The following is a 12,117-nucleotide window of genomic DNA, read 5'->3' as shown; positions in this document are numbered from 1 at the left end:
TGCTGTACTAAAATCTCGAGGGAAAAACATCAAATACTAGAAAATATTATAATCCTTTGTTACATGACAAAAATTATTATAATGTTTTGGTACATGACAATATATTTTTAGCATGTAATATATTTTTAAGAATTAATTTATTTAAGAATAGTTAGATAAGTCAATTTAGAAATTACATGCTAAAAATTAACACTTAAAAATTGATATAAGTAGAGATACAAATGATTTATTGATAAATTTGCCAATATTATAATGTTTTGGTACAGACTGTATATCTTTACCTGCAAAAATAGTAGCCGACAGAACTTTAAAGTTATTTCGAATGTATTTATTCAACAATATATTAACATGAGTTTGGCTAATTCAATTTCAATAGCAAAGACATTGCAAAAACATTTTCCCTGTCATATTTTTGTGTCTCTGTTTGTTTTTTATGTGTTTGTATTTCGAGGCTTTTTGGGCAAAAACTTTTAGGTAAATTTCTTCAATATTTGGAAGAAAATAATCAAACTATAAATAAAAATTATTTTAAAACATGTTCTTTTGTTAAATTTATTCAACAATATATTAACATGAGGAAACTTCATGATTTAATGAAAAAAGGCAACTCTATCGTTCGTTCTGTATTATTGTTTCTTAACCTTTTTAGACCGGGGACCACTTTAGGCTGTGGAATTTGACTGGAGACCACATGAAACAAAAAATGTAATAAAAATTAAAAAAATAAAAAATCATAATATTTAGAGTTACTGTGATTTTTGATCCTGAATATCGCGTACAGAAACACTGCTCTATGTGCTAAAGTGAGCACTTAAAATTTATCGCTACTTAAATTAACGCAGCAGAGCTCGAAATGCACTTATCAGACTTGACATGTAAGGAATTATGGACATCAATGTTTATTCGCCTTTAGAAGAACTTCAAAAACTTGGAAAGAAAAAATTATTCGACGAATTAAGAGTGTTAGTGATGTTATATTAAAGAAACCCGAAAATTTGATTTTCGAAACTTGGAGTTCTCTTCCGGATTTTTTTAATGAAAAAAATTGAATATTGGGTCAACTAATTATCATTGAATTCTTGAATTGGAAAATGATAAAAGATGACTTTTTAATTTGTAAAAATTTTTAAAAATGTAAAAAATTAGCTCTTCTTCAAAAGTATTTTCCAATCCCTAACCTAACAACAACCGTGCACCTGGATATGAAGAAGTCCCAGCCGAACTTCTAAAATATTTACCTGACTTACTTTCGTTGATAATAACTAAAATTTTTAACAGCTGTTTTTGGCATCATTGTTTGCTTTCACTGAACAAAAGATAATTAATCACCTATCCAAAAGATAAAAAAACAAAAAAGTGACCTAAGAAACCCGAAGATGAGGGTTTTGCTGAATACTACGAAAAAATATTTTTGACCATTGCACTTACAGAATATCCAAATAAGTCAAGGAATATCTGTCTTTGAGGAAAAGTGGTTTTGTACCCAGATGATTCATTGTCGATGCAGTATGGAGACATTGTTAGTTTGTTGTGGAATGTCAGAAATATAAAGTTGTGATCTATATCCTCAAAATTTACCTCAGGAAAGCGTTCGATTGCATTGATCGGAATAAAGTACTCAACTTGCTTATGAATATTGTTGATGAAGACAGTGTAGAAATAATTCGGCTACTTCTATTAAATACTTCTCTCCTTGTAAAACTTGGAATGACACAATCTCGAAAATTTATTACTAGTACTAAAAGCCCTCAATGAAATCTGTTTTGAGAGAATTAAAAAACAAACTTAATCATACATGAAACCAAACAAATTTTCAGCAAATGGTCATTGAACGTTAATATCGACAAATTGAAAGAAAACCACTCATATAGAGGAAAAATGGAGATGAAAAAAATAGCCTGGAAACACTACTGGGAAGATATTTTTCACAGAAATTAAGTTTTTCTGCGATCTATAACTCAAAATTGTATCCAACCAAAAGAATAGGCTTCGAACTGGAATCTTATTCATTTGTTGAATCCTAGCTTGAGGGCAACCTGCTAGCCATGAATTTTTCCAGGTTGCCCTAAGAACCCGACCGGAATTCAAAGTATCCCGGAACCCTTTAAGTAACTGGCTCGCGGAGTTCGTACAATAAAGGCAGATGGTCGCTTCCGATATCGGGCAATAAAATTGTTTTACTAACCCAATTTAGCATTTCAGGACTGACCAGGGCAAGCCCTAGCAAGTCTTGTCCTCCTCGCAAGTCGATGTGGTTTGGCTCACTTGAAGATCGTCTTCAGAGCCAACCCATGCGCGTTGGTTACCCTGACATCAAGCTCTATGTGCTTGGCATTCAGATCCCCAACAACCATCGCCTTCGGATGCTTTCCAAGGAACTCCCGTACGTGTCAGGAACAAGTTCTTCAAATACATCGCCCCTAAATAAAATGTAAAGTTACCAATGCGAATCCTCACTTAAAGAAATTCACATAGGCTACAAGAACATAAACCTGAACTTTGCAAAGCGAAGTACGGCTTGTGAAAGAGGCTAGTTCCCGTGCCACATATTGACCCCGTTTTCCAAGGTATGTGACAGTAGTTGTAGCCATTAACTACGTACGGACCCGCATTTACATTCGTTTCGTTGACTACCCGAATGTCCGCACTCGTGATGGCCAACATTCTTCGAACTGCGTCTCATTACCGAACAAGGAGCGCGCGTTCACCGATATGATGTTGAGCATCATGTCGGCTCCTCGCCAAGGATCTTCTTGGTCTCAGCCATGTTGCAGAGTAGCATATCTGCTACACTGCACTTCGTCTTTACATAGTTTTAGTAGACGCACACATAACTGCACCGCAGGACTAACGCTGTCCTGGGGGGGAGTGCAATGGGATTTCTACGTATGGAAGACGCCTTTCCCCCAGGTTTTGCTTGGCGGTGCCACCTGTAGCCCACTCGGAAGAGATTGCACGTTTCGGCATCCAAGCTTAGCGGACTTTGTCGGCGAAGGCGGTAATTTAAATAAAATTTGTATGCATTATTTTATTTTAAATTATAGCGTGTTGTTTAGTGGCTATGCCAAAAATACAGTGAAACCTCTCGAATCCGCTGCTTCTCGAATCCGCCGCTTCTCGAATCCGCTTGTTTTAATCAAAAATTTGAAATTTCCTATGAATGATTCTTGAATCCGCTTGTTTCTCGAATCCGCTCCTCAAGTATTATGAAAAATAATTTTTTTATCTAATTGTAAGTTAAATTAATTAACATTTTAAAATTCTCATTACACGTTAAATTGTATTTTGTGATGCGTCGCTGTGTTAGACTTTCTATCAACGAAAAAATTTCTATACTACGTTATATTTCTGACAACCCATTCGTTTCTGCACCTCAAATTTCCAGGATTTTTTCTTCACGGTTAAAAAAGAAAATTCTCCGAGAACTATAAACGACCTTAAATCAAAATCGGACCTTTTGAATAGGACTGACATCAAAAATTAAACATAACGAGAATTCCAAAACTCAAATTTAATGAAATTGATGTAGCGATGATAACATGGATTAACTTAGTGGAATCTAGCGGAGCAATTCTATCAGATTCGATGTTAATTGCAAAAGCTCTTAAATTTGGAAAAAATTTTCCAGAATTTAAAGCAAGTCGTGGGTGGCTAGAAAAGTTTAAATTACGAAATGGTATCAAGTTAAGAAATTTCACGGAGACAGTGGATCAGTAAATCATGATGAAAAATCTATTACTGATTTTAATGAAACAATGAGTTTAAAAATTGAACAATATGGATTGGACAATGTTTATAATGCAGATGAAACTGGTGTTTTTTACAAGGCGATTCCTTCCAAAAGTGTGTGCACCAAATCACGGCCTGGAATAAAGTTGTCGAAGGATCGATTTTCGTTACTCTTATGCGCAAATTTTCTGGTTCCGATAAAAGAAGGCCTGTGATGATAGGAAGATTCAAAAGTCCAAGGTGTTTTAAAAATTTCAACATTGGAAAATATGTTACCTACACCCATTCCAATAAGGCATGGATGAACCGTGAAATTTTTAACAAGTGGCTCAGTGATTTTGATTGTGAACTTGCAAAGAAAAAAAGAAAAATTCTACTTGTAATAGATCAATGTCCATCTCATCAAATTATTGTCGAATTTTTAAACAAATCTGAACAAGCTGGTACATTACAGTCAAAAAAAGTTCAATCAGTTAGTGATTTTATTTATAATTATACTTAGGAAACAATTATTGAAGAGGAATCAAATGAAAAAAAGTTGATCTCTCAGAAGCCTTCAGAGCTCTAGAGATTATTAAAACTTATGCTTCTCAGGTAAATGCAGATATAGATGATCATGAAAATATTATGCGAATTGGGGAATGTTAAGAAAATCAATTAAAAAAATAAAATTTCTGATTTTTTGAATATAAATAATTTATGTATTCAGTCATTTGTATATAAAAGAAATACTTAATCTATATTGTAAGTTCATATTTCAACTATAAAATATTATTAAATTGCCTCTCGAATCCGCCGATTTCTCGAATCCGCCGATTTTTTGGTCGGTCCCAAAATCGGCGGATTCGAGAGGTTTTACTGTACTTTCTTGTGCTTTAAGGAAAAATTTTGAGGCGTTGGAAAACTCCATATTCGAAAGGGAAATATTAAAGATGTTTAAAGTTGGGAAGGGAACAGTATCTATAATAAAAATGGAAACTAAACAAGAATTTTATTCAAATACTATTACTGACGCAGTTCTATACAAAAATTATGAATCAGATCTATCATCAAAACTTGATCGTCTGGTTTTTGATCTTTTCAGGAATCTGAGGCAAGATGGGATTACAGTTCCCGGATGTTTAATTAAAAAAATTGCCAGAAATATCGTGACTCGTATAAATTTTAGCAGCTTTAAAAGCTCTAATGGATGGCTAGCCCGCTTTAAAAAACCTCATGAACTATTTTTTAGAGGAATTTCTGGTGAAAAGAATTCCTTCGACAAAAATTTAATTAAAAAATTTTACGAAGAGTATGATGACTTTATGAATAAGTTAAACATGGAAGACATTTTAATTGTGACGAAACCTGCTTTTTCATTAAAAAGAATCCAAATAAATCATTTGTCACTAAATATGAAAATTGCTTTGGTAGAAAAATCCGTAAAGAAAAAATAACAATTCTTTTATGCTGTTTTATTAAAGGTGAGAAGTCAAAACCTTTGATTATTGAAAAGTATAAATCTCCCAGATACCTTAAGAATATAAGACTGAGGATTATGAAGTAATGATTTTAAATTATACATATATATTATATAAGATGCGTCAAAAAATGCATGGATGACTATTAATATTTTCAACAATTGGTTACAGAAAATTAATGATGAAATATTTTCACAAAATCGAAAAATTTTAATTATTTTTGATAATGCTACGTGTCATAGATTTCCAAATTATTCAAATCTTACTTTCCTCAAACTTCAGAAGAATACAACTACCATTTTTCAACCCCTTGATATGGTGGATCATTAATTCTTTTAAATTATCTTATTCAAATGTATTCTATGAAGCAATTTGTATTGGCGATATTTATGAGACTTATTATGAGACATTATTGAAGATAAATATGCTAAAATTGTCATATTTATAAGAGAAACATGGAATTGAGTAACAAAAGACACAATAACTAATAAAATAAATGAATTAAGAATTAATGATTTCGAAATTAATCAAAAAATTCAATCTTAACTTTTGGAGACTCATATTTCAGATGTAATACAAATAGAATTTGATGAACTGAAAATGACCCTCAATTATATGATGGGTGGGATGCTGAAATTGTGAATCATAACATCAAAGACACGATGAATATAATAAATATTTTAGAAAATTCATTATTCAATGTATGTCCCGAAGCACTTAATGAATATTATGTTTTTAAAATGAACGTCTCCAAGAAATTAAAAAAATGTAATATTGGAGGGAAGATTAGCGATTACTTTTTTTAATTGATAAATAAAATAAATTTTCGACTTTTAAGTGCTATTTTATTTTAAAAAATTAAATAAAAAGTTAAAAAAGGGTATAAATTAACATACCCTCGATATCTGGGGCCTCCCCTGTATTCAGGGCTGATTTCTATTGGAGCAGGCAGGGGTTTAACTGTATCATCATTGATTAATAAATCAAAAGTTTAGTAAATTACTATTAAAAATCTTTTTAATCAAATGGACGTCTAAGTAAACAAACAAGCAATATCTTAGAGTTTTAGATTTTAATTATAACAAAACGTGACGGACAAATAAAATTTTGTCGCATCTATAACTCGAAATTGTACTTAAACTAACAGAGTAGAATTCACATTAGACCAGGGGTGGTCAACCGGTCGATCGCGGCATGTTTCGTGGTCGATCGCTCGATATATAAATTGTTAATTATTTTTTTTGTATTTAAATTATTATAAAAAAATATTTATCAATATTAAAGTAAGTATTTTTCACGTGTCTTGTTATGAGGTGTAACAAAAAGTCCAAATCATATAAATTTAATGCCAAATGGGAAAAAGACTATATTTTTACGATGCACATGGAAAAATGCACATGTATGCTATGCAATAAAATCATTTCATTACCAAAAAGGGGAAATCTTTGTCGGCATTTTAATTCTTTACATCCCGAGTTCAACAAACACTTTCCTTTAAATTCCTTATTACGGGAAGAGAAAGTTGAACAATTAAAAAAATCTTTTTTTTCACAACATACAATTTTGAAAAAGTTTATTAATTCGTCCAGATCTGCAACAATTGCATCATTGCGAGTGACTCGTCTCCTCGTAAAACACAAAAAACCTTTCACTGATGGGGAAATTTTAAAATCTTGTTTTTTGGAAGCTGCCGATTCACTATTTGATGGTATGAAAAATAAACAGGAAATTTCAAATTGCATCAAAGAGCTTCAGCTCTCAAAACAGTCAATTGTCAGAAGGGCTGAAAGCATTTCTGAAAATCTTCTTTCGCAGTTAAAAAAGGATCTTTACGCATGTTCGTGTTTTTCTTTACAGTTTGACGAATCAAACGATGCTATTGATATCGCCCAACTATGTGTATTTTCCCGTTTAATCTTCCATGATCTAACTGTCAAGGAAGAGTTATTTGCTATTATACCTATGAAAGAAAGAACAACTGGTGAAAATATTTATAATTCTTTCAAACGTTTTTGTTATCATTCGAATTATTACCGTTAATGAAGAAACTTGTATCCATAACAACAGATGGAGCTCCTGCAATGATTGGGAATCAAAATGGATTTATTGCATTTTGTCGGAAAGATGAACATTTTCCGAAATTTTTATCATATCATTGCATCATTCACCAACATGCATTATGTGGGAAAATGTTAAATTTCAACTATGTTATGGAGACAACAGTTAAAATTATTAATTCCATCCGAGCCAAGCCCCTACAAAGAAGATTATTTCGACTTTTTCTAGAACAAGTCGATGCAATCTATGGCGATCTACCTTTACATTGTGACATAAGATGGTTAAGCAAGGGATTAATTCTCAGTCGTTTCAGAGAATTATTATCATACATTAAAGAATTTTCTAAAGAAAACAACAAGAATTGGCATTTTCTTGAAAATCCTGATTGGCTAATAAACTTGGCATTTTTAACCGATATTACCAGCAAACTGAATGAACTCAATTTAGAATTACAGGGAAAGAATAGATATATTATCGATATGATCAGTTCAATAAATGCTTTCATAATAAAGTTGGAATTATGGATATCTCAAATCAGAAAAGAAAATTTTACCCATTTTCCTAACATTGAAGATGAATTCACAAAACAACTTGTGAATAAAAATCATTATGTCAATGAATTTGCTATGGTACTAGAAAAAATAATGAACGAGTTTAATAACAGATTTAGCGATTTCAAGAAAATTACTATATTATGCAGTTTCTTTGTTTCTCCGTTCATGGATGTAGACATCGAAAATATTTCAGAAGAATTTAGCAAGATTTTTGACGTTGATCGAAGAAAAAGTCAAATAGAAATTATAAATCTAAAAAATGACATCACTTTAAAATTACATTTAAATGCCAACATGTGGAAATTTATGTCTCAGGAAAAATATCCAATTTTGATTGATTCGTATCAACGAATTCTTTCATGCTTTGGAAGCACATATTTATCCGAAACATCATTTTCAAGTATGAAAATGATAAAATCTCAATACAGGACACGTTTAACGGATGACCATCTTGGGGATTGCATGAGAATAGCAATAAGCTTATACGAGCCAGAATTTGAAATAATCGCAAGTGAATTACAATGCCAAAAATCGCATTAATTTTTAATTGTAAAATAAAATTTTTGATATTAAAATATATAAGTCGATCTCCAAAAAATCGCAAAATGAAAAGTAGCTCGCCGGTGAAAAAGGTTGGCCACCCCTGCATTAGACAATCTTATTCGAATACATTTTATTAACCGAAATTGTCTTTTTGTATCCCACGGGACTCAATCCAGAACGATTTAAGCCTTTAAAATAAAATAATAACAAAAAGAGTGCATAAGAAAGGAAAAAGTGCAAAAGTGAAATCAAAGACTTAATTGATGTATTTTTATTTAAAAAATTATAGTTTATATGGGACATTATCGAGTTGAATGTTTTCAATAAACGTGGTAATGTCAAGGACATGGTTCAGCAAGTTCTCGGCCTTTGAACATTCGATCAGAAGTTTGTCAGCCAAATCTTTATTAGTTTTCTCAAGTTGAATGATTTTCTCATTCTACAATCATTTTAATGTGGTAAACCTGCGGAAGAATTTCTATTTCTTGTGGAAGCGATTCAATTAAATTATTTATGTCGTGGGTAAGTCGTGTGATCTGTTTACTATAAAGTTCAGGGTAATCTTCAGATTCGGATGCTTTTGGAGAGATAGAACCGTCTAAAGGAACTGGACTGGATGTTTGTTGTATTATCCCTACACTATTCGTAAATAGTTCACCCAGCTTGTTACAGTGATTATAAATAACAACCATGTTTATGCATTCCTGCAGCTGAGTTACACGATCGGCCATCAACACGAAGAAGATATTCTGATTATTTATTAGATAAAATTATTTTATATTCATTATATTAACAAATAAAAAAATATCAATTACAAAAACTTAATCAGTAATCTTGGTTCAAGGTTAATGCAACAGACTGGCCATAGGTATCGAGTGGCTTATGTGACATATTCAACAACGGAAGATATTTCTTTTTATAAATAAGTTATTAACAGCGATAATATGTCGCGAGCGCAGCGCGCGACCGAGCGCTAGACGCGACTTTGACAGCTAACAAGCCTGTCATCAACAAATATATTTATTAAATTATTTAAATTTAACATGATTTAAAATTAAAATTGAAATAACTTAAGTTTTCCATTGAATCCCATAAAATAATTTATAAGTAGACTTAATAGAAAAGTAAAATCAATGAATACTGAACGCTAATTTGGTTTAGGTTGTGAGGGGGTAAATAATTTAACAGATCTCATTGCTATTTTTTCGTTTTAATCTCTAAAATTAGGTCTTCTAATCAAAAATGAACTGTGCAGACAGGCTTGCTCCTTCAGAAATTCTTGTTTTGACATTTTAATAATTATGAAGCATTTAGATTTTTTCTCATTATTCTAAAATATCCATTATAAATTTTAAAATATTATTTTTATTATGAAATCGGTTTTAAAGCTCATTCTGCTTTGGCATCGATTTTAAATTTTGTTATCGAATATATTTAAACCCAATACCAGCCTGGGTATTTGTCAATTTATAGATTTGTTGATTGATCGGATCTAGAAATTGAGTGGTCGCTCGCTGCGCTCGGTCGCTCGCTGCGCTCGCGACATAATATAATGCGGATGGCTGATTATTTCGTTTACCTTCTATAAAGATTCAGCAATTCGTTTTGTCTGGTCACATAAGTAGTGACGAATAACTTTGCTTTAAAATCTTAAAATTTTAAAGAAGTGTATTATATCTCACAAAATGGTGACCATATATCTCAAACTGCAAAAATGAAAAACAATTCTTTAGGTATTTTGGGTTTGACCTATATTTTCGGTATAAATTATAATTCTTCGTTAACTTTTAATGCTACGAAGTATGTTGTTCATTATAGGTTTCTTTGGTTTAATTTCTGGTATTTTTTACTTAAATTATATATGAGGTGATCTTGTTCTGAATATTGACTTTGGAAATGTCCCGGTATGAAAGTATTGAAGTTAATATATTTAGGAAAATCAAATCGATATTATTGAAAATGTAAAATAATTAGATTATATATTAAGGCCCTTCTACCTTCACTGAAGATTAATGAGGTCGAAGCAAATTCATCAGTTGAGCATTTAACAATCAGAATAGTGTATATATTGTAATTAACATATTTAGTAATTCTCCAAATCCAACAGTAAATATAACTAATTTAAATATTCAAGAAACAAAAAAAAATGTTAAGTGATTTAATGTGAAATAGTCGTAGATATATTTTGGAAAAATCATCTATCAATTATTGCTTTTTATAGGGCTGTCGGATAGTCAAGATTTGAAGAATTTTATTAATAATAGCGAACTGTTGATTCTGTTTTTCTTATTTTAGCAGTCGAATACTATCCAAAGAACAGTCTCTATATTGCCATAATTTAAAATTTAATGAAACTCTCCATAATAAAATTCCATGGATTGCCAGTTCAAACAACTCCGGTATTATTTGAAAATATGAATAATATTTTTAGCGATCCACTTTACAAGACATACAACTAAAAAAACACCACAAAACCTAGTACAAAGTCTACAACTAAAAAAACACAAAACCTAGTACAAAGTCTACAACGAAACAAACCACAACCCTAACCAATTCTAACTGCGAAAAGTCACAACTGCGGTAGAAACTAAAAAAAACGACACAAAGTAATTAATAAAAATGTAAAAACAGACTTTGACAACGGGCCACACTATACAAACAAACAAAATAAATGATTCTACGTTGGCCAAAATATCAATTCAAAAGGGTAAATATTATTGCAAAAAATCAATATAGTTAAAAAACAGTTCTCAACATATTGTATATTATCCCAATTATTAATTTGGTTGCAATCATTATCATTATAATTGGAATGACCTTTGGAAAAAAACTCAAAAATCATCAGCAAGATGAGTTATTGTATTTGAAAATATTTATATTTCTAGCCAAAAATTTCTAGACAGTTAAATAACTCTAAATACTAATTCAACAATTCTGGTATTTAAAATAACACGTTCGTAACCTTATATATTTTTTTCGCTGCTGTTAAGTTTAGTAGCAACTCGTATATTAATGGCGATTGCGACTAAATTCGTGATATCTTCTGAAGTAAATCAAAATTTGCGAAAAACCTTCTATTTTTGATGTGGAAAAAACCCGATGACAAAAACATGATATCTATATTTGATTCAAATTGACTTAAGTTAATCTAACTTCAATGTAAAGAGAATAATTTTTAGAAATCAACTTTCAAATCTTTTAAAAGAAACTTTTAAATAAAGAATTAATAGCTACAAACTGCTAAAATTGTCGGTCTCTGTGAGGTTTATAGTTTAATTTTATTTTTATTGATCAAAAGACCAGGGTAAGCCAGTTAATTATGATCCCCAGTGATCCCCGATTCATGCAAGCGAAGTAGATCTTTTCTGAAAGGTTCGAACCTGCCCACAATGATCGGACTGAGACGAAGATGTCCCAGGGTCAGAAGTCCTTTTTCGGTAGGTAGGCATGTGAGGTGTATAGTTCGATAAAAATTGGTTTTAAAATGAATTTTATATGATTTTCATATTTTTGTTTGTGTTGATTCACAGGTTGAACAGAAATTTTATAAATTTTATGGCCCATGGGTACATATTCTTCAATTTTGTAGTCGAAATTAAGTATGTGCAGTAGACTAAAAGGTCATCACTTAACAAATGTACCTGTATTTAACATCATCTTTATGTAAAAGTTCAAGAATACACCCAAATTTGTGCTTCGTATCTTGGGAAAACTATTCAATGCCAGTTAGGACAATGGTCATGTCCCAACTGACTGGAAACGGGAAATCGTCC

The 12,117-nt window shown here is 31.3% G+C and overlaps 1 protein-coding gene across 1 annotated transcript; it reads left to right on the top strand.

Moving 5' to 3' along the window:
* The first annotated feature begins 7,228 nt into the window (after positions 1-7,228).
* On the top strand, positions 7,229-11,879 carry LOC115227968 (general transcription factor II-I repeat domain-containing protein 2B-like). The gene is made up of 2 exons (XM_029798654.1): positions 7,229-8,033; positions 11,875-11,879. Exons 1-2 carry the CDS (start codon positions 7,229-7,231, stop codon positions 11,877-11,879), a joined length of 810 nt encoding a protein of 269 aa, XP_029654514.1.
* The last annotated feature ends 238 nt before the right edge of the window (positions 11,880-12,117 follow it).

Source organism: Octopus sinensis, unplaced genomic scaffold, assembly GCF_006345805.1.
Source record: "Octopus sinensis unplaced genomic scaffold, ASM634580v1 Contig08756, whole genome shotgun sequence".
Classification (NCBI taxonomy): Eukaryota; Metazoa; Mollusca; class Cephalopoda; order Octopoda; family Octopodidae; genus Octopus; species Octopus sinensis.
The sequence above is the reverse complement of the archived record's forward strand: the minus strand, read 5'-3'. Positions and strand labels throughout refer to the sequence as shown.

Bases quoted from the DNA above. Each gene is read 5' to 3' on its own strand.
- LOC115227968 (XM_029798654.1), top strand. From the start codon at position 7,229: ATGAAGAAACTTGTATCCATAACAACAGATGGAGCTCCTGCAATGATT.